The sequence below is a fragment of the Aplidium turbinatum genome, chromosome 5 (genome assembly GCF_918807975.1).
Source record: "Aplidium turbinatum chromosome 5, kaAplTurb1.1, whole genome shotgun sequence".
In the NCBI taxonomy this organism is placed as follows: Eukaryota; Metazoa; Chordata; class Ascidiacea; order Aplousobranchia; family Polyclinidae; genus Aplidium; species Aplidium turbinatum.
Genome location: NC_137476.1, coordinates 10,966,549 through 10,988,029, shown reverse-complemented (window position 1 = coordinate 10,988,029; position 21,481 = coordinate 10,966,549). Strand labels below are relative to the sequence as shown.

At 39.9% G+C, this 21,481-nt stretch overlaps 1 protein-coding gene across 1 annotated transcript; it reads left to right on the top strand.

Annotated features, from left to right (window-relative positions):
• The first annotated feature begins 1,178 nt into the window (after positions 1 to 1,178).
• On the top strand, positions 1,179 to 9,117 carry LOC145770019 (tribbles homolog 2-like). Its single transcript, XM_082581599.1, has 7 exons — positions 1,179 to 1,782; positions 2,661 to 2,847; positions 6,070 to 6,241; positions 6,341 to 6,412; positions 6,686 to 6,841; positions 7,380 to 7,573; positions 7,778 to 9,117. The coding sequence occupies exons 1-7, from the start codon at positions 1,453 to 1,455 to the stop codon at positions 7,993 to 7,995; spliced, it is 1,329 nt and encodes a 442-aa protein (XP_082437725.1). The 5' UTR covers positions 1,179 to 1,452; the 3' UTR covers positions 7,996 to 9,117.
• The last annotated feature ends 12,364 nt before the right edge of the window (positions 9,118 to 21,481 follow it).

Genomic DNA, 21,481 nt, shown 5'->3' with positions numbered 1-21,481 from the left:
TCTGAACCCCTAAAATTATCCCGGACCCAACAGCAGGTCCAAATGTACCCTCAGCTAGGCAGCTACTGACGATGACGACGAATGAATGCTCGACTGCAACAATAATTGTTGATTTCGCAATTATGACATAACAATGATTCTAACGTTTATATCGCCTATAGCTGGCTTCACCGGTGAGAAAATTTTGTTTTTATTAATTTTTTTATTAAATGTAGGCTAAAATGAATTTGTATGATTTCTGTGTGTCTGCGGCCAAAAATAATACATTGTGCAACAACAGGCGCAGGCCAAACAAAAACCTATCGCGGACCGTAGGATAGAGGCTTTGAACTACTGACGCGATTAAGCCCGGTCACCGAGATTGAAGTTTCCGCTTGTTGAAGTGTTGTTGCCGAGGAATTATTTCGACCAACTCGAGAGTCGAACCAGCGCCGCTTAATCTTGAAGTTACTCCGTTCACGAAGTCATGCGCTAAAGACTAACCAAGGCATGCGGTTTTGGTTTCCAACAGTCTATTCTTGACTACGCTACAACTCATAGAACTAGTTTGGCTTAAGTTTTCCATTTTTTTATTTATCCACATTGAAATATCTGCAAACAAACAGAACAGCGAAAGGCCTGATTTGAAAACGTGACTCTCGGTCGCTCATTGTTGTGCTCTGTCGAAATCTTGAAGAACGATTGCGTAATAGCTTACAATAACCGCCCGAGCTTCAACTATGACGCAATACGGCGCTCAAACACAGACCGCCAGACAAGTTATTGCGACATTCCTCTTTTGTATTCTTCCGCGATGATGTATTAAAGTGAATTTAACGAAATATTTGCAAAATAATACAATGATCAAAGACACGTTTTGTTTCTATTGTTTAGATATAAATAATTTTGTTGTAAAAATAATGTGGAGGTTTTTCATTCATGAAGCGGAGAGTTGTAAATACTCTCTTTGAATATATAGCTAGATTTTGGTAGTAAATAAGTGTAGACTTCATAGTCTGCTACCAGGGAATAGCACCAGGTACAGCGTATTCATCGACTTAAAAGATAAATTCGTAGTGATTTTTCATTATAGTTTGTTGCTTGGAAAGAGAGGAAGACAGTGTCACTTATGATGGCAGACTTTTAGATGGAAAACGTTTAGTTTTTAAAAATTGAATTTATTTCATTGTTGCAGAAACATGGAAAACGGTGGTTGTTAGCATTTTGGGCATACTGTGCCCAAAGTAAAAATCTGCACCGCAGATTTTTATTTGCAGCAACATCTTTCTATCACAAACATAGCCGAAGTCATTATTGTAGTCTGTAAATCAATCACAATATTTCATCTGTTTGTATTCAAGTTTTTTTGCTATTTGATGACAAGACTCTTTCCTTGTATGCCATTCATGTGCTTCACTCTGCACTTTCAAGAACAATTTTTGTACAAAAATAAGATCATTACCTTAAAACCTCATGAACATCCAACACTCGGCTCCCATTTTGATCCGAAATGGCTCTGCTAGCAGAGGCCACTTTAGTCCAAGTGAGAATGATCTCAATTCTCCTGAAAGAGTTCGTCATGACACAGTCACCAGAATAAAATCTTTACATGAACCAAGAACTCGAACAAACAGTTTATCGCCAGGTTTAGCTTCGCCAACTCCACCAACTTTTATACCTGATGGAACACATGAAGTTTCACTTGTTGGAAAATATCTTCTTGTTGAGCATGTGGAAGGTCTCAACTCTGGAAATGTTTATCGGGCAGTTGACTACAACACTGATAAAGAATATATTTGCAAGGTATGTTTTCAGTTCTTGTAGTTGTGTGCATTCTGTTAGCTTTACAAGATCATTAATTTCTTTGATTATAAAATTTTAAATTCTAATTGCGCCATAATCTAACCAACAGTTGTACAATGCATTGTTTTGTCAATTACATTTATTCTGCTTGTTTGTTAAAATATGGCGCTGTTAAAACAAAATAAATTGACTTGACTTTGTATTTTTAACAAAACTGTGTAATATGTTTTGCCTTATGATTGGTATAGAAAGATAGTTAGCCTAAACAATAAAACATGTCATGGACACAACATTTTAAACTGAAAACAATAATGAATGTACTAAAAAGTTTGAATGTTTAGCCTATTAGAATTGTTTACTTCTCTAACAATGTGTAGTTGCAATGGTCATACTCAATGAATAAAAAAATAAAAGCAGAAACGTATGTAATTCTATTTGAATAAGTTTCTTCTGATGATCCTATTAAGGTGAAACAGGCTGTTAAGGTTTTTAGTGAACTATATATTAACTAATTTTGATGTAATTCACTCTGCTTGGTATTGAGTACTTTTTGTAGTAGTAGCATTTATTGTTTAAAGCAGAAACATAAATTGTTTTTTTTTTACTTTGTTACCGGTAATGAAAGATATTTTAATGTAACTTTTCTTTTGTCATCACTTATACTGCAATATTTAATATTAAAATTTCATGTGTGTTATTCTCTGAGCATACACATTGTCATGGTGCAGTGAATGTAAATGAAGGTATAAATCGGATTATATGTTTCTATGGTATAAACACCATTGCTATCAAGTTAATAATATACAAGATAGAAGTTTGTGCATGAATTGTACTCTAGTGTAGTTTATATTATATTGAAAGTTAATCTTTTATTTTAGGTGTACAGCAACAGTGATTATCGAAAAGCAGTGGATGGTTATTCTCGAGTTACTCCACATCCAAACATAAATAGTGTTGTTGATATTGTTTGTTCTTCAGAAAAAGCTTATGTATTCCATTACCCTGGTGTGCCTATGTCACAAAATTCAATGGAGAAAAGCATTGAATGTGATGACACTAGTGCAGGTTGTAATTGTATGTTAGTGTGATTTAATGGTTATGCCTTGATGTTGTTGAACAGTAATACTTCTTGAATGTTTTTCTTAAAAATATTTATGAGACCACTGACATTCTTTGATATTTGTAATTGTAAGGTAGGCATCTTTTCAGATGATGGTAGCACTCTGGGTACGGCAGCTTCTCATGTGGCTCTGAAGTCCAATCCTGGCGTGGCAGTCTCGTCCACAGTTTGGACATATGAAATCAGAGGAGTTCTGAGGCTGCTGTCTCTCTTTTCTTCTTTGTTTTCTTTGCTCTAGTTGCTTCCTCCGCCTCGACTGACCCTTTGCTAGACCCGCACTGACTTCGTAGCACCATCTGCTGCGGTTTGCTGCGATCAGTTCCCAGCTGGCAGGGTCTATGTCAGTTAGCTTCAGGTCACGTTTGCAAACGTCTCTGTAACGCAATGCAGGTCGTCCTACTGGGCGTTTCCCTGTGGCAAGTTCACTGTACAGAATGTCCTTTGGAATGCGCCCATCCTTCATTCTGGAAACATGCCCCAACCAGTGTAGACGTCGCTGGCAGAGGAGAAGGTGCATGCTCAGGGAGCAAGAACGTTCCAGAATAGTGGTGTTGGGTATTCTGTCCTTCCAGGAAATACCAAGAATGCGCCTCAAGCAACGAAGGTGAAAGCTATCAAGGCGGTTTTCTTGTCTGGCATAAGTGGTCCAGGACTCACTACCGTACAGCAGAGTACTAAGAACACATGCCCGGTACACTTTGAGTTTTGTGTTAAGTGTCAAAAGATTATTGTCCCACACTCTCGCCCCAAGTTGAGTCATCACTCCTGCAGCCCTGGCTATCCGACTATCCGTCTGTCGATTTCCTTATCTAAGGACAGGTTGCTGGTGACTGTTGAACCAAGGTAGGTGTAAGGAACACCTACAATACTTACTAAAAGTGGCAATTCCTGGGAATGATGACATTTACCCGGCCCAAAAAAAACACCCAGGTATTAAAAAATTCAACCAATAAAACCTACCGTAGCCTTTGGTTTTCTGTTAATATACCGTGGCGTACAGGGTGGGCCAAAAGTAGGCTTAGAGTTATAAAAAGTAGGGTAAAGTAAATTTATTGTTTTCATGTGGGTACTTTTAAAGTTCAAGAATGCTCGTTATATCTTACACAGAAACTGTTTAACAGAAAAGAAACAGAAAACAGCATACAAAAAAAGTTTAATAACTGTAAGCCTACTTTTGGCCCACCCTGTATTGTGGAACAAATGTTTGGTACTCAAATTGGCAAGTACATAATTGTATCAAAAGTGGAAGTTGTAAGAATCATCAATGAATGACATCATCGAATTACACAATTGCTCATTAGAGTGATGCAACAATGTTTTTTCACCATGATCTGCTTCACCAGACTATGTGTACTTAACAACTAAATTGCAGACTTCATCATTGTGATTAGTGTCTAACTGAGACATATATCATTGTTTTACTTCCTACCAAAGGAAATTATAAATGATATGTGCAATGTGCATAGTAATGCACAGTTAAGTGCAGGATTTTTAACGCTTTTAATTAAAGTTACATTTCTTTTTCACCACATAATAAAATGGTATGCTGTAAAATCAACACACAAAACTAAATATATATATATACATAAGATTATAAAAAAGATTGACATTTTATTTTGTATGCATGCTCTTGCATTCACAACTTGTAGATATTTAGAAAATAAGATGCAGTAGCCATGCATTACTTTTGACCATTCTGTTTAAAATTTTATTTCCAAGGATTCCACAAGTCAGTTTCTTGATACCTATGTTCCTAAAAACTGACCAGATACCAAACTCCATAGGTTTCAGATTGGGTGGTTTTCTACCAATGATTGCAGAGTTTTGATGAAATGTCCCTTTTTTATTTGTGGTAATAAATGCTCAAGGATATGTGTATTTATCATTGATTTTCCTGTTTACTTTTGATCTTTTTCTACATTACCGTACTTGCTGTGTTAGTTACACAGTGTAGCTTGTGTTTAAGCTAGTTTCAAATGTAGAAAATCAGTTTAAAAACAAAAAACAGCAGGACATAATTCAAAGCAGATAATTATCTGTTCAACTGGCTACATGCAGAAGTTCAAGTAGGCATCTAAAACTGTATGCTCAGACATAATAAATTAACTCATACCGTGTCAATTAATTAAATGAATTTACATTCCTCCCAAAATGATTATTCAAGTTACAAAATTCTTTTTATGAACCCAAATGGTTTTCTATGAGAACCACACTGTTACACCAGCTTTAAATCAACCTCCGTATATGATGCAATAGAAGGCATTAATTGCATCATGTGGCCAAAACGATTATTTCAATAGTTAAAATGTAAATTACCGTGGTATCATTCTTTAGAAAAAAATAGCAACATTGTTACTACAATTTAAAACTACTACACAAACTCATAAGTGTAAAATTAACTATACACTAGTGACACAAATAAAACTAAATTTTTCAATAAATTCAACATTTTTTTTAAATACGGTAGGTTTGTAGCCCACAAAATGTTTCCATGGCCCATTGGTTGAGAAGTGCTAGTCCAGACAAACGTGTGAAGTGAACTTAAATGCATCATGAAATGCTACAATAGTTAAAATGACTAGTTCTAGTAGTATTATGCATTAAACAGATTAAAAGATTAATAATATGTACTTATTTAAAGTTTACTGTGCATATACAGAATGCCGATATGACGCAAATAACATACAACATAAAATTTATAAAGTTATATATATACTGTCTGCAGTGTGGTTGAAGGCAAGAAAAAATGAAACACATTATTTTAAATGTTGGCCAAAAGATGTGTCCGCAGTTACTTTCCGCATTAAATTACATAAAAACTCCCAACATTAAACATAAATATACGTTTAATGTTGGAAATTTTTATGCCTTTACCTTCAAACCACACTGCAGTGTATAACTTTTTTAATTTTATTTCGTATATTAATCGCTCTGAGGATGCGCATTGTCATGGTGCGCGAAGCATCAGTGAAGCAATAAATCAACCTGTTTATCGTTGCTTTTACTTCCACTTTTATCAGATCAATGTTTTAACTAGTGCTAGAAACGATAATTATCCTGATGGACACCCAAACTTTTCAGCATTCAGTAAGTTCACAGTTGCATTTGAGTCATTATTTGGGGTAACTTGTCTGTACAAAATGCTAATCTTTTTTTTTTTTGTAAAGGATTTCGGGCGGAGAACTTGCATAGCTATGTTCGATCAAAAGGAAGACTTCCAGAAAATATAGCTGCTCCACTATTCTTTCAAGCAGTTGCTGCAGTGGCACATTGTCACAGCAACAACATTGTTTTACGTGATTTAAAGCTACGAAAGTTCATTTTTAAAGATTTTGAAAGGTAACAAATATATTTTCAAATGATTTTTTTTGCAGTAGCATCACTGTGAAAAGGTACTGCCAACTAACTTTTGCTTCATAAACTCATTTCTTTTTTCAGAACTGTTCTGTTTCTTGAAAGCCTTGACGATGCTTGTGTATTGGACAGTGATGATGATTATATGATTGATAGGTAAAATTGAATTTGTACTTTCGATTAAGGTTTTTGTGTCCAATAATTGTTTGCATATACAGAAGACCAGTATGCTTCAGCACAAGGAAACAAAGCATAAAATTGTCAAGGAGCTATAAGTACTCACTTTGAGAATCATTGTCCTAATTTCTGTACCTTTTACTTATTACAACCATTCACTGCAAAACGTTTAGAAGTCCTAAAGTAGCTTTTATGGAGTGCATTAATTGCGTAATACAGTAATAGCAAAGCTGTGTTTAATACAATTTGTAGACATGGGTGTCCTGCATATGCCAGTCCAGAAATATTATGTTCTGCTGCCTTTGGTGGTTCCAAATTGTCACAAAGTGAAGCTGGTCCTTCTGGAAAAACTGCATACCGAGGGAAGGCTTCTGATGTCTGGAGTCTCGGTGTAATGTTGTATACCATGTAAGTTACTGTACGTTTGTCTTGGTAGGTGGGAAAAAGTGGCTGTCTGAGTGAGCTAGTAGTCTCAAGTAAATTACACTCATCAGAATATTGATGATTTGTGTAATGTATATGTTGATATGCCTTCCAAATAGGTGCTTGTGCTGTGACATCACTCGCCAGAATATTTAGGTGCAAAGATCGGTCATTTAGGTGCGATTTGGTGTGTCAAATTACACTCACAATAAATCATTAAAAAAAGCATAAACATAACAGTAAGAATAAAGATTTTTATTAAGCAATAAATAAAATACGGAAAATGCGCTATTAAATACTGCAAATAATAAACTACGTAAAAAAACACAATAAACACACAAAACGTAAGTTAAAAAGTTAAATTTTGCTTCAAAGAAGCCTGGTCTTCATCCCGAAACAAAGCTCTTCGTGTAGTATAAATCGCAAACGTCCACAGCAGATAGCTTTCGGACATGACACACGGAAACTTTTTTCCATGAGAGGTTTTATCGACGCTTGGTTTCAAACATCTTGTTTTAATTAGGTTGGTCGGTCGCTATCCGTTCCATGAGTCCGATCCCAGGATCATGTTTTCGAAGATAAGCCGGGGTCTTTTCAAGCTCCCTGAGTTCCTTTCTTCGGAGTCCCGAGATCTTGTCAGAAACTTACTTCGAAGGCAACCATCCGAGCGTTTGACTGCTCAATGCATTCTAGATCATCCATGGTTGAAGCGTAAAGGTGCTTTGTCGTTTTATGGCATAAGTTTTTCAATTTGCCAAATTGTTAATTATTCCACAGGGCAGTGGTTTACTGCATTGATCTGTTTTCTTGATTAGTGTGGCTAAGCTAAGATCACACAGTTTGTGTGCAAAGAAATTTGACGTTTTTACCAAAGATCTTGGATGTCGCTGTAACGTTTTAGCAAGATTTTTCTTTGCACAGGTGAATGTTGGGACACCTCTAGAAGCTGTCTCGTGCTGGGAAGTGGAGGTGACACCAGGACTTTAGACAATAGCATCCTCCATCAGTTTGGAAGGCATTCGGGCGGTCATTCTCTCCCATCATCACTCTACTCCGTTCCTCACTACAGTGATCAAATGGTTCCGGATGTTGTACCGGCAGATACATCACAAGATCTGGTTTTCTCGTTCATCGATTAAAGTCATAGTGCAGAGAGATGTTCGCGCTAGTTTAGTCAGTTAATGAGCTGAGTTAAGGAATACAAATTGCTGGCAAAAGCGACCGATTGTTATAAGCAAATATTTGAAGTAAAGCCGTTACCTTCAAACCCGGTCATTACTAATCACACCAGTTTTGGGTTGAACCGATTTGTTGTACAAGAAAGGTTAAACGAGGGCACATCAACTAGTTTGGCTCATAGCTTCTGTTAGTAAATGTGATCTTGCTTGTAATGCATGCTCTGGTGCAGTAGCCTCGCTTGTCTTGGCTGGTGAAACTAAGTAGAATTTTTATTCAAATGTCTGAAAATTGTTTTGTCTGGCTGCATTGAGAAAACAAAAATTACCTTCACGTAAGCAAATGAGCCTACTCTTGATATATCGTTCTTGAAATTCCTTTCAATCCCATTGACGTATTTTCGAGACTTACCATTATCTAGCTAGACGCTGCAACATGTTTAAATAAGAAACCACAAAACCTCTTTTTTGGCGACATAATTTGAATGAAACTTTTCGGCCAGCCGTTTCATTTTTGCAAGGTGTACCTTATGTATTCGTTGTGCTGTCATATCTTGCGTATTCAGAAAATCAGCCGTGGCAATTGGCAGTATGTCCAAAATTTGCACAAGCGTTAACCGTTAGTTTTATTTGTAATCACCTTTCGATTTTGCAAGTTATTGTAAGTCTTAGGCTAGATACTTGGATCTGCTGTTAAAAATAACTAATTGCCACTCCATTTTTTTTTCTTTGCTCGTATAGCCATGTGGTAATGTTAACTTACTTTGTTTTCAAGTTTGTCACAAGGTAACAGTCCAGTGAACGATTTCTTCGATTTTCAACAGTTGTGATATCCGTCATTTAAAATGTCTTCGAGCAGTCCACTAAAAGTGATCAATGTGGTAACGTATGTGTTAGGTTTTGGATTAAGATATCTTAAGAATTTCTGGTCAAACTATTTTTTTGTTATTTGGCCTTCAAATATATTTAGTTTAAAACTCGCTCAGGCCAATGTACTGTATGTCCACTTCTGAGTGTTGAAATATTGTTACCAATTCGCCGTATCTTATTTCCGTGGTTAAATAAAATTCTAAATTTTGCATGTTTTCTCTTCGTTCTCACTTAAGTCATTTGAAGTTGACTTGGGCAATAAGGTAAAATCTACGCAGGTCTCGTACGGCTACTTGGTCACGTCTTTCAAATATTCAGTAAGAATATGATCTCAAATTTTTGTGTGAGCCCAATGTGAGTTGTTTTATTCGCCTTTGTCTATTATTGCAATGCTCACTTAGGAGCAAGCTGTGGTATCCGAAAGATTTTTTCAACATTCGATGCTAACCTTCTTGGTATAGGAAAACAATGCTGTCGATCCCACCGGACCAAACTGGTTTGAATACTGCACTGTAAATTATACGGAATTCACAATACACTACATGCTTTTGTTGTCAGAGATAGAATCAAAGTTGTCATTGGTAACTTTTTGTAAAAATGTGGGAAAGGGTTTAAATATCGTACATCACGCTGTATCTTACTAGCTAGTGGATTGAGCTGGTGCTAGTTTAGGTTGACTGCATTTAGTAACGTTGACAGTGGATACTTGAGCTAGGAACTTTTTCTGCCGCCGAAAAGTAAGCGCAACATATTTTTTCGGTAAAGTGCTTGATCTTGCCTTGCTTTTGGGGCAAACATGACAAAATTCTGCTACAGCCATTGAAATCTCGAACCAAGCATTCGCTACTTTTTCTGTGACGCGGAAAAGCAGATGATGCAAAGCAAATCTTCATCGTGTGTCACACGGCCGTAGTCCAGAGCATCACGCAAGCTCTTGCTCTATCGTTGAACTCGGCCAAATCCTGTGCAGAGCACCTTGCTTTTAGGACAGGGCATTCGAGTAGATGTTGCATCGTTTACTCCTGTCCACATTTGCAACTTGTGCTCCCCATGGTTTCATCCCCATTGTCATCAAAGTTTTACACCTGCCAATGCCAGTTCGCGGTTGAGGCATCGCCAATGCTTTCACGGTTCACGCTTTCCGGGTGAGAGTTCCATGTTGGCCAATATCGGTCCGCTGCCACAGTTGAACTCGCACATTGGCGGCGACATTGTCTTGACCTAATGGGGCAACTGAGGCAAGGAAACTTTTTCTCGACTTCAGAAAAAGTCAGTGTGCTGGAGTTTGGCCATACAGTGGGTGTCTCAAATCCATGTCCTGGCAAGATCCTTTCTGCTGGTCACGCTTCTGATGTTAGGAGAGCAATTCCGGAGAGAATGTGCACTGTGCAGCGACTTGATGTTGGTTGGTTTGAGACAACATGAAATCAAACGGCAGCTTTAGTTCAATATGGAGTCAATTTTTTTGGCATTTGCTGAGCGTTCCCGCAACCGAACAGCATAAAGCTAAAGTAGTTGACCGTATTGTATCAGGGTGGGCACCCCAATCTGTGTTTCTGTGAAACATTATTTCTAGAAGCCACCTTAGCTCTTACTTTTTCGATATGGGATTTGTATGTTAGGGACCTATCTAGTTTGACGCCGAGGTATGTGGGTTTGATACAATGTTTGTGTTGCGTTGTTATACACAGATCGTCAGCTTATAGGAAGCTTCTTGTAAATTAAGTGATGGTTTTGCTGTCGGCTGCTTGAGTTTGTGGTTACGACTGGTACCGCTATAAAGCAGTCATTTCGATGATCTGGGCTCGATTCCGACACCTAGCCTACTATTACTCTTTTTTCTTTAATTACCCAACAAAATTCAAACTGAGGATCAATTCTTTGGCCGAGTGCTAGAAAGGTCACAATTGGACGGTAGCCACTAACAACATATTCTGATTGGTTTGCGGTGTCATTGAGATCTGACCGAATTTCATCATGTTAAAACGACTCCTACCGGCACATCGCAAAAGCTGAAAAATCAAACTTTCCGTTTAACAACAGCCACTTTTGATCTTCCTGCACAAGCTTTGTAGATTTTCCTGCTTCGCGGACCTTCTCGACGGATCAATTACTTGTTATTGGCGAATGGTTTGCTGATCTATTCCTAACCAGAATAATTTTGAGCGGTACAATAGCAGCAATTGGTCCAAGCATCGGTTCGGAGTTGGGAACCACTTATATATGAAGTTAGCCAGTAGTTTCAGTTGGTTAGCGTGTGACTTCGTGAACGAAGAAGCTTCAACATCAAGCGGGGCTGGTTCGACTTTCAGGGTGCGCGCTTGAGCAACGCATTCTTAGGACAACGCATTCACATTTATTATTCACAAATATGGCCGATAAAATGTCGTTTTATATCTTACAATGAACGTTCAACAAAAGTTCCATAAAATGCGCCAATTTCTTGTAGGATTTATAAATCAGCATGTTACATTGGTATACAAAATGTTTAGAAAACAAATAGCCTACAAGCCGTCCCTGAAACGTCATCAACGTTTTATATTGTTTTGTATACGATACAACGCTTGTAGACGTTGTTGATTACCAATTGAGTTTAGCTCGTTTGTTACTTGAAACAAATCAAAACGAATGTCTAAAAGTGCTCCACTCCAACGCTGTTCGTTTAGGAGCAACTGATGAATGAACGAATTCACAGACCTCTCCATTTCTACAAGCAGAAACTTAACTCTGTCAACCTCAGTGACCGGTTCTGTGTGCTTTAATGATATTTCTTGCAAATAATTTAACAATTTCGTTTAGGCTGACCATTCCTTGTTTTAAAAAGTTAAGGCTTGACCTGGAGCAGTGCCGGTCTTTGAGGTGGGCAAACCGTGCGATCGCACAGGGCCCGCAAATTAGGGGGCCCGCAATTTACTCAGAAAATGCAGTAATTTTTATCATTTCCAATGGAAAATTTCAACAAAAGAATTAGCAACAAGAAAACATAGAGACTCAAGGGGTGCAACCTATTTCGTACCCTAAAAAGATCGAGAAAAAAAAACAACAGAGCCAAGTCGCTGATCGGAGTTGCCGCAAACATTTCAAAACTTCTCTCGATCTTTTCAGGGGACGAAATAGGTCGAAATTCGATTTTGTTGACAGCGGACAAACGTGTCCACTGTCCAGTCTGAGCAGCTACCTCGGCGGACAAATTAAGTCTCACGGCGGACACACCAGATTTAACTTCGATCGTCATGCTTAATCGCTGTATGTTGATAATTCTTCACTCTGAAAGGATTTCATCAGACCAGACAATTGAAGAGTCAAAGCGCTCTGCTCAATACACAACATAACTGATTAACTTCCACCGAACGAGGTCGTGTGGCTTCTTGCGTCACAATGCTTTGGGCACGAGTCGGAAATCTTCTGCACTAACGTTACTGTTTTCTGGTGTGCAACGTTTCACTAGGCTTTTATCCTTTGGTTTATTTTTGCGTGTCATGTGAGCGACAGTGATTGAGCAAGTAGGTTCATCGTATTCATTCTCACTTATAGAATTTTCCCTGGGCCTTTTCTTTCTTACTGTAACACCAAAACTTAGCCTACTCGTATAATTTAATTTTGTAACCAACCTTGCCTTATGAATATTACTGGGAGATCAAAGCCAGACATTGTGAATATAGGGTTGAAATATTCGGATATCGGTTAACCGGTTAACCAAGGCATTTTTGCCTATCTGATACCCGGATAGTTTTTTGTTGGTTAACCGTGTAATAAAAAAGTGAAAGTTTTACTGTGTGTTGAGTGTTTTACGCCTCTTTTCAAATTTTGAAATCCGATATTTTAGCTATGGGTGGCCAATAGCATCCCGCAGTTATTTACACTGTGATAAACGTAGGCTACGTGGTGTGGTGACTTCCCACAAGAGGTGAAAACTGCGAAGTCGGCAACATTAGAAGAAATATTTCTTAGAAGTTTTGATTGATCTAGAAGGCGGCTTTTAGCGCTGTTATGACGTCACTGCAGTCTGCAAGTTTTCTATTACCACACGTCCTCACCTCACAGTCCAAAAGTTAGATAAACACAAAACGCAGTGAAAGAAGCGTGAGACAGTAGGCTTATATCTTACTTCGAGTGTATAACAAAGACTGAAATGGAGTTCAAACGTTTTAAAAGTGAAAATCCTGTGTGGGCCTATACTTCCTACGTTCAAGAAATGGCGAGAAGGTAAAGTGTGAAACGTGCAAAACTACTATTTCCTGCAAAGAAGGATCTACAGGGGCCATGAGAAACCAGTTGCATTTGAAACACAAGATTCAGGTTGAGGCTAAAACGACAAAAATGCAAAGTTCTTCTTTGGCAATGACAGACAGCAGTTCCACTGGTACAAGCAGGATTGACAATTATTTTAAACCAGCTAAAGATTCGTTAGAGAGAATTGTTGCAGAGCTAGCATCTGTTGACAGAATTTCTTTCAGCATAATTGCTACCAGCAATCAAATGAGACAAGCATTTTTATCCAGAGGATATTTTGAAAGGGGAGGGCAAACTGTTACAGGGGAGGGCAAAAGTTACCACAAAGCGTGGTAACTGTCAGAAATCTTGTCATGACATTCTACCACCAACTGAAAAGCAATACGAAAGATAAAATCGAAATGGAAAAAATGAGTACAAAATTCTGCTCTATCACGCTTGATGACAAGCACAAGAAACAAAAGATACATGAATCTAAACCTTCACTATCACGAAGACTACATTAATCTTGAAATGGCGAGGATAAAAGGCTCCATGCCAGCTAAAAAAGTAGAGGATTTGGTGAAAGAAAAATTGCACGAATTTGGCCTAAAGATGGAAGATATTGTTGTAGGTTGCAGCCACCACAGATGGAGCTATAGTGTGATGAAAAGTTTTGGAAGGCTGGTTTGTTGCATCCACCAGCTTTGCTTTGCACATGGTTATCATTTAGCTGTCATGGATTTCTTGTATGCTAGGCAAGAAAACGTTGATAAACTGGAAAAAGAAGAAAGAGAAAATGATGAAGGATTGGAACATTTAGAAGAGGAGATGGAAGAAGTAGGTCTAGATTTTGTGGAGGGTGAAAGTAATGGCTTAAACCTTCAAGAATTTGTTTCTGACGTGATAAAGAAGGTTAGAAAGGTGGTAATTCTGTTTCGCAGAAGTCCTCTTAAGAATGAAATTTTGCAAAAGCACGTTCAAAGACAGTTCAATACCGAGCTGAAGTTAATTCTAGAATCTAGATTCAAAAAACAGATGGAACAGCCTTTTACAAATGATAGAACGGTTTGTAAAAGTGGAGAAATGCATCAGATTGGCTCTTGTTGAAGTTAATTCTCCCATTACAATCACTAAGAGGGAAACAAAGATCCTCAAAGCTGTGATTAGGCTAATGTCTTTGAACCTGTCAAACACGCAGTAGATGCACTTTGCAGAAGAGATTCCACGCTGCTGACAGCTGAACGAATTTACGATTTTGTACTTAAAACTCTTTCTGATACTGATTCTGCGTTTTCAGAATGCCTCAGATCTTTCCTTCAGACCAGAATCAAAGAAAGGCGAGACACATGTCTCACTCACCTACTTGAATACCTGCATGATCCCAGATTTCTGATGGATGATAAACTTGACACGTTTGGTGAATTCGGAAAAAGAAGCAAGGTATAGACTCTCGCAGCAACCCTAGTGCAAAGGTTACTTGGAGAGGTTGCAAGAGATCCTGAACCTAGAGTAGAAGATGAAAGCAACTTGGTATCAACTACTTCTGCAAGGGTAGAAAAAGGGCCTACATCTTTGAAGGAACAACTAGAGCAAGCCATCATGTCAGCATCTGTTGCTGCTACTGCAACTCCACCTTCCAAATCCAATATCATAGAACTTAGCAGAAGAACAATCCGAAAAAAATGAGAAGTCTATGAAGCAACAGCGAAACGGCCGGCCAATCTTCAAATTCTTTATGAAGCGCTGCTTACCATTCAGCCCACTTCTGTAGAAGCAGAAAGAGCATTCAGTGCATGCGGGCTTTTTGCTACAAAACTCCGGTCTCGTCTAAACGATTCAACTATTGATGCGTTGTGCTTTATTCGAAATGCATTACAGAAAAAATAAGCATTCGATAGTTTTCGTTTTATTGTATAAAAATGAAACAGAGTTGAACCATTAACTTGTAACTGAGTTGCTTGTAAGATAACGTGTGTATTTTAGTGGTTAAAAGACTAGATATGCTGCGACAGGGTAGCTTTCAATGTTTTTTCCGTTATCCGGATATCAAGCTTTTACAACTATTCGTTCAACCCTAATTGTGATGTACAGTAAGACTTCCCATCCATTCTTAGCGAAGAATTCACCGTTATTACGCTGATTTAATGTTATCAATCGTTGAAGCAACCTAAATATCCAAAGCTTTTCTGCTTAAATGGAAGCTAAGGGATACAGTATTAACATTTTCTAGATGAGCCCTGGAATGCGCTGGAAATTATATCCTCTCAGTCTTAAAGATTGTTCGTAGCCTACTATGCAAGCACGTCAGGGTTAGAAATGTTTCAGGATTCAACCTATTTCGTACCCAGATTTCAGGGTACGAAATCGAGGTACGAATTGTTCAGGGGACGAAATAGGTTGCATCCAGACTCAACATAGAGACATAGCTTTATTTCCAAAAAATGCCAAAGAAAACATGATCTTATCCTTTTGCTATGCCACCGGACAGCACCATTTTACAGTAATATTCATAGCCAAATTTTTGTTGAACATGCTCTCAGAATGCCCCAAATTCAAAATAATTTTTATAAATTTTCTGGGACCCCGCAGCTGGGTGTCCCTTTCGGCGAACACGCCGTCAGGCTTCGCCCGCCGACCATCAAACCACTCCCCTCCCCTTTCAAAATACCTAGCTACGCTACTGAATTGGATCATTGTGATTGGGGCAGGCAAAGCATATTCCGCACAGGGCCAGAAATACCCTACTTGAATACACCGGCACTGCCTGGAGGTCGTGCCTGATTTGCCACATTTTACAGACTTTTGCGATCATGGCTCGTCGTCGTCGTGTGAGCGTCTGGGGCCGAGGGTCTATCCTTTTACCACTCCAGATTCACGATGTTTCCGGACTACACCGGAAGGAAGGCTACTAGAGAGCAGCCAGTCTTTGGTTCCATCATCCATGACACGCAGACCTTCCACTTCGTTAGGTGGCTTGAAGATGGAGCAGTCATTGATGATGTGGTCTGCGGTCTGTTCCTCGGCACCACATTCACAGGAGGAGGAAGAGGCCATTCCCTATTGGTGCATGGTTGAGCGGAAAAGCTCGACGCCCGTACGGAGACGATTGAGGCGCACCCATGCCTGTCTTGGTAATGTTAGACCGGTGTCCGACGTTTTTTTCGTAAACAGTTTTTCGTAAAACAATTGTTCGTAAGCAATTGTTCGTAAAATCAATTCTTCGTAAAGCAATTCTTCGTAAAGCAATTCTTCGGGCATGCAATTGACCGTAATACTAATTGTTCGTAAACAAATGTTCATAAAAGTTAGGCTACAGCTTTTTTTTCAAAAAAAAAGCTACAATTGTTTACGAACAATCAATTAGAGTAGCCTATATGCTAGAAATGTGCTAATTGTGCTTAAAAACCTGCTGTACCTGTAGAGTGTAGACGAGCAGACAGAGTGTAGAGTCCCTGATTCAGAATGGCATTACAGTTTGTAAGCAGCGAAAAAGGAAAGCCAAAGCTTTTGTATAGTGGCCAGTTTTATTACAAAGATTATAGTGCACTTAACGCACAAAGGCAAGAAACTACTTATTGGAAATGTGAGCATTTTAATAAAAAATGTCCTGCACGAGTAACAACTGCTATGGCAGCCATTTTACAATCCAGAGGTGAGCACAATCATGCTGGAGATGCTGGTCATGTCGAAGCAGCAAAGGTTATGGAAAATATTCGTTGTGCAGCAAAAGACAGTCGTGATGCCCCAAGTTACCTCGTCTCAGCAAAAACTATTGGACTCAGTCAAGCCATGGCAGCAAAACTGCCAAGTGTGCAGAGCATGAAAAGGGCAGTCACCCAAGTGCGATTGAAAGAAAATGCAGGCCCGGCAATCCCACATTCTCTCCGTGACATTGTGCTTCCAGTAGAGTACAACCAAACGTTTGCTGGTGTAACATTCTTGGCCTATGATTCTGGGCCTGGAGATAACTGTAGCCTATGGTCCTCTTTGCCACTGAAAGAAATCTGCAGCTCCTTGCCCGTTCAAAGCACTGGTATGCTGACGGCACCTTCAAGACAGTGCCTTCACTGTTTGAACAGCTTTACACAATACACGGACTGAAGGAAAACACTTCAGTGCCTCTGGTGTATGCCCTGCTGGGGGACAAAAGGAGAGGGACATACATTCATCTGCTGCAAAAGATCAAGGAGTTGTTACCTGCTGTTGCTGTTCCAGAGACAATCATGAGTGACTTTGAGATGGCCATGGTTAATGCAGTGAGCAGAGAGTACCCACTTTCAACTCACCATGGCTGTTTCTTCCATTTGTGCCAGTGCATTTGGGGAAAGACGCAATCAAGTGGCCTGAAGGAGCAGTACGAGACAAGTGCAGAGTTTGCTCTGAGGCTGCGCATGTTGTCGTCTCTGGCCTTTGTGCCTATTGATGAAGTCAGCCGGGCCTTTGACATTCTCATTGATGGGAATTTATTACCAGATGTTGCTCAGCCAGTAATTGACTACTTTGAAGACACTTGGGTTGGGCGCCCAGATCGTCGTCAAGGGCGCGTCCTCCAATGTTTGCAATTCAAATCTGGAACTGCTATGATGGCGTCCTCAGTGGCCTTCCCAAAACTAATAATAGCATTGAAGGATGGCACAGAGGGTTCATGTTCCCGTATCTGCAAATCATCCAGATATTTGGAAGTTCATATCTGCAATCAAGCGAGAGCAAAACCTAAATGAGGTTCGCATTGAACAGTATGTCAGTGGCCAGGCAGGACCCCCTGCAAAGAATAAGTACAAGGACAAAGCAGAAAGACTAACTAGAGTCGTCCGAACTTGGCGTCAAGACTTTCAAGATGATGAAATTTGTGATTACTCGCGTGGAATTGCACACAATACTTCATACTAAACTTGGCTCGTGGACAATTTGTACGAAGTTACTCAAAATAGTATTGGTAGTGTAGGCTAAGTAAAGAATTGCTAAACACAGACAATTGTTGTATTCTAATAAATAACAAAAAATGCGCTTTTTCATTGTGCTTATTTCTTTGTGTCGTTGTAACTTGGTTATTCAGGAAAATTTGCATTACGCACCTTCATCGGAAATTGCAAGACAAACCTTGCTGTTGCGAAAAATTGTTCACGAACAATTCACCTATCACCTGTTTACGAACAATTCACCTATACGAAGAATTGATGTATACGAAGAATTGCTTTACGAAGAATTGCTTTACGAAGAATTGATTTTACGAACAATTGTTTACGAACAATTGCTTTACGAAAAACTGTTTACGAACAATTCACTTATAACCGTTAGACCGATGGGGCGTGTGTCGGCGTCGGAGATGAACGAATAGAGTCTGGTGGCGGTTGACTTCCATTCAGAACTCCATTCATGGTCCGCCCAAGCAGCCGCAGAGATGTCTTGTACATCAGCTTCGTTGAGTTGAGCTGGCTGGCACGAATTGAGTTGAAGTTGAGCGGCTGGCACGCATGGCTGGCACGAATTGAAGTTGAGCGGCTGGCACGAATGGGTGTCTTGATTTCAGTCGACGGGGTGCTCGTTTGGGAGAGCAGAGATCTTGTGGTGGAGAAGGTGGTTAGGCTCCAGTGCCCGTCAACCGAGGGACAAAGTGGCTTCTTCGCGACGAAGCTCAGCGGTTTGGATACCAGCGAGAATGAGGAGATTGTACAATGGTGTGGGACGCAGGCATCTGGTCATTGTGCGCAGGGCGCTGTTTATGGCAGTGTCGATGTTATGGCAGTGAGCACTGCGGCACCAAACAGGTGCACAGTAGCCTACTCTGCTGAAGGGTAGACTAAGGCTGCTATACGCAAAGTGTCAGCCCTCACCCCCCAGCTAGAGCCTGCCAGGCGCTTGAGTAGCGCAGCGCGGGATGTGAGTTTCTTGCGCAGTGACACCAAATGATGGCGGTATGTAAGCGATCTGTCCAGTGTCACCACAAGATATCTTGGTTCGGGGCAGAAGGACAGAGATTTTCCGTTGTTCTGGACGTGTAGCTTACGATTAGCTTCCCGATTATGCAAGTGGAAAGCTGCTGCCACAGTTTTGGTTTCGCTGAGTTTCAGTCTCCAGTTCTGGAGATAGACTGAGAGAGTTTTCATGTCCTGGCTCAAGGTGTCTTCTAGATTTTCCCACGACTTTGTGGAGTGGAGAATTGCCAGGTCGTCCGCATAAGCGTATTTTGCAGAGACCGTAGTTGGCAGGTCGTGGGTGTAGATGTTGAAAAGAAGTGGAGCCAGGACCGATCCCTGTGGGACGCCGTTTTTCAGGCGTTTCAATCAGCTTCGCCGTGAGCTACCGGTGGTGAGGGTAAAGCTTCGATTCCTGACAAGTTCCATAATCATATGAACCATATGTCGGTCAGGAAGCAGGCGAAGCAGCTTGCAAGTAAGACCGCGATGCCATACGGTGTCATAGGCAGCTGTAAGATCTAGAAAGACAGCGCCGGCCTTCTTTTTTGCCTCAAAGCAATCCTCGATGTCTTGGGTTAAGAGTGTGACCTAATCTACGGTGGATTTTCCGCGCCGAAACCCAGCTCGCTCTTTTGGAAGGAGCGGGTCGCAAACAAACTGCAAACATGCTGAACAAACTGCAAACCTAATAGGCATATGTGTTTAAAACCTGCTGAAAAAAGTGAACACCCAAAAAATGGTCATGTACGCCATTGAATGTTAGCCTACGGTATGCTTGGTTTATTTATTGTTAGCCTACTATACAACTAGCCCTACTATATCAACGTCTTTTAGCGACAGGGCCAGGGATATCTAAAGAAGGGGATACGAAGGCTTTTATTACGTCTGACAATAGAAGGGCTTTTGTTTATCATAAATAATCTGTGTTTATCGTGAAATGACAAATGGCACCAATAGTGGTTTAATAAATCTTGTTATGATAACTTGCATTGCGCTATTAGCATCAGGCCTGGATATTCACAGCATGCTCGTAGTTGCTTATTAATTCAACTACCCATATACTTGTTTTACATCTAGCCTACTGCAAAGGCTTTGTTAAAAAAACAGCTTACTGGTAACTTTTCAACTGTCTTTCCAAAGAAGTACCGTATTCTTTAAATGTGCTCTACGTAACATTTGCTAACTGTCTTCTGTAGCTCATTGTACCAGCTGCACTACAAAACTTTCTACCATTTAAAAAAGAACCACATGTTTAAAGCACTACAAACTATCGCCCTGGTAGTGTTATGAGAATAAGGCAATCGCTGCGAGCCTTCATATCCCCTTCTCTAGATATCCCTGGACAGGGCTTATGTCACTGCGGGGGAGGGTCGCTAGTCCTCACACCCGTTGGTCGACGTTACCTTACATGCGAGAGTGGGAGCTTCCGAAGTTGGGGTAGGCTACTCAGCGAAGGCAAGTCGACCCTTGTGTTCTATCAGAAACAACTTAGGTTTGTGGTAGAAACACCTACGTAACGAAGTAAAGCAAAATCCCGAAAACAGATTTAGCTGCTTTGTGCCACATCACCACAGTATTCGACTTATTTTCACTGCGTGACGGAAGCGAGAATGCAACCGGTAGGCTACTGTTTTTAAAGTCTTTCGGTATGACCTTAAATCGATCTCAGATCTACCAGTAGGTAGGCCTACAAGAGTCGAAGACAAAACCTCTCAGCCATTGAGCTAGTCTTCTAACGTTTGGTGCCTCAATCTGCCATTGCAATCAGATATTAATTCAAAACAGCAAATAAGTGGAAGCAAAAAAGACGGTGTACAACCACCAGGGGCGCCGGAACGATTTTGAATTACGCGAAAACGATTTGAGGCAAAAATGAAAGATTATTATTAGGCTAAAAGGGAATAGCATAAATTGTTATATTGCAATGTGCAGTGCAGTAGCTCACATGACCTTAAAAGGGCATCATTGCCCCCTGCCACTTCATCCACAAAAAATTGAGGGCAGGGGACATCCGTCTCCCTTGCCCCCACCCGCTTCCGGCGCCCCTGACAACCACTTATAACACTTTTGCGACGAAGAACCAATGTCGTTTTGAATATTTTAACTGCAAGCGCTCTTTTCACTCAAAACTGCAGCCAAAATATTTTTTATGTGTTTTCTTGTGTGCAATGTTTGTTGAATTTATAATAAAATAATCTTACCTTTGCTTGTCCTTTTTTCACTCTCTCTCCCTCCCTGCATGTCAAATCAAATTTTTAAAAAGTACTGTAATTACTTTTCAACTCAAATCCGTTTTTGAAAGGAGTGCAGAGACAAACAACTACTAGGTGGCGATAAAGCCTTATGAATTTTGTATATATAGGTAGGGTGTGGGCAAACTTTCATGACGTAGGAGGTACTCTATCTTACCGAGATCTGCTGCATTTGATAAGGAAGATCTTGCTGAA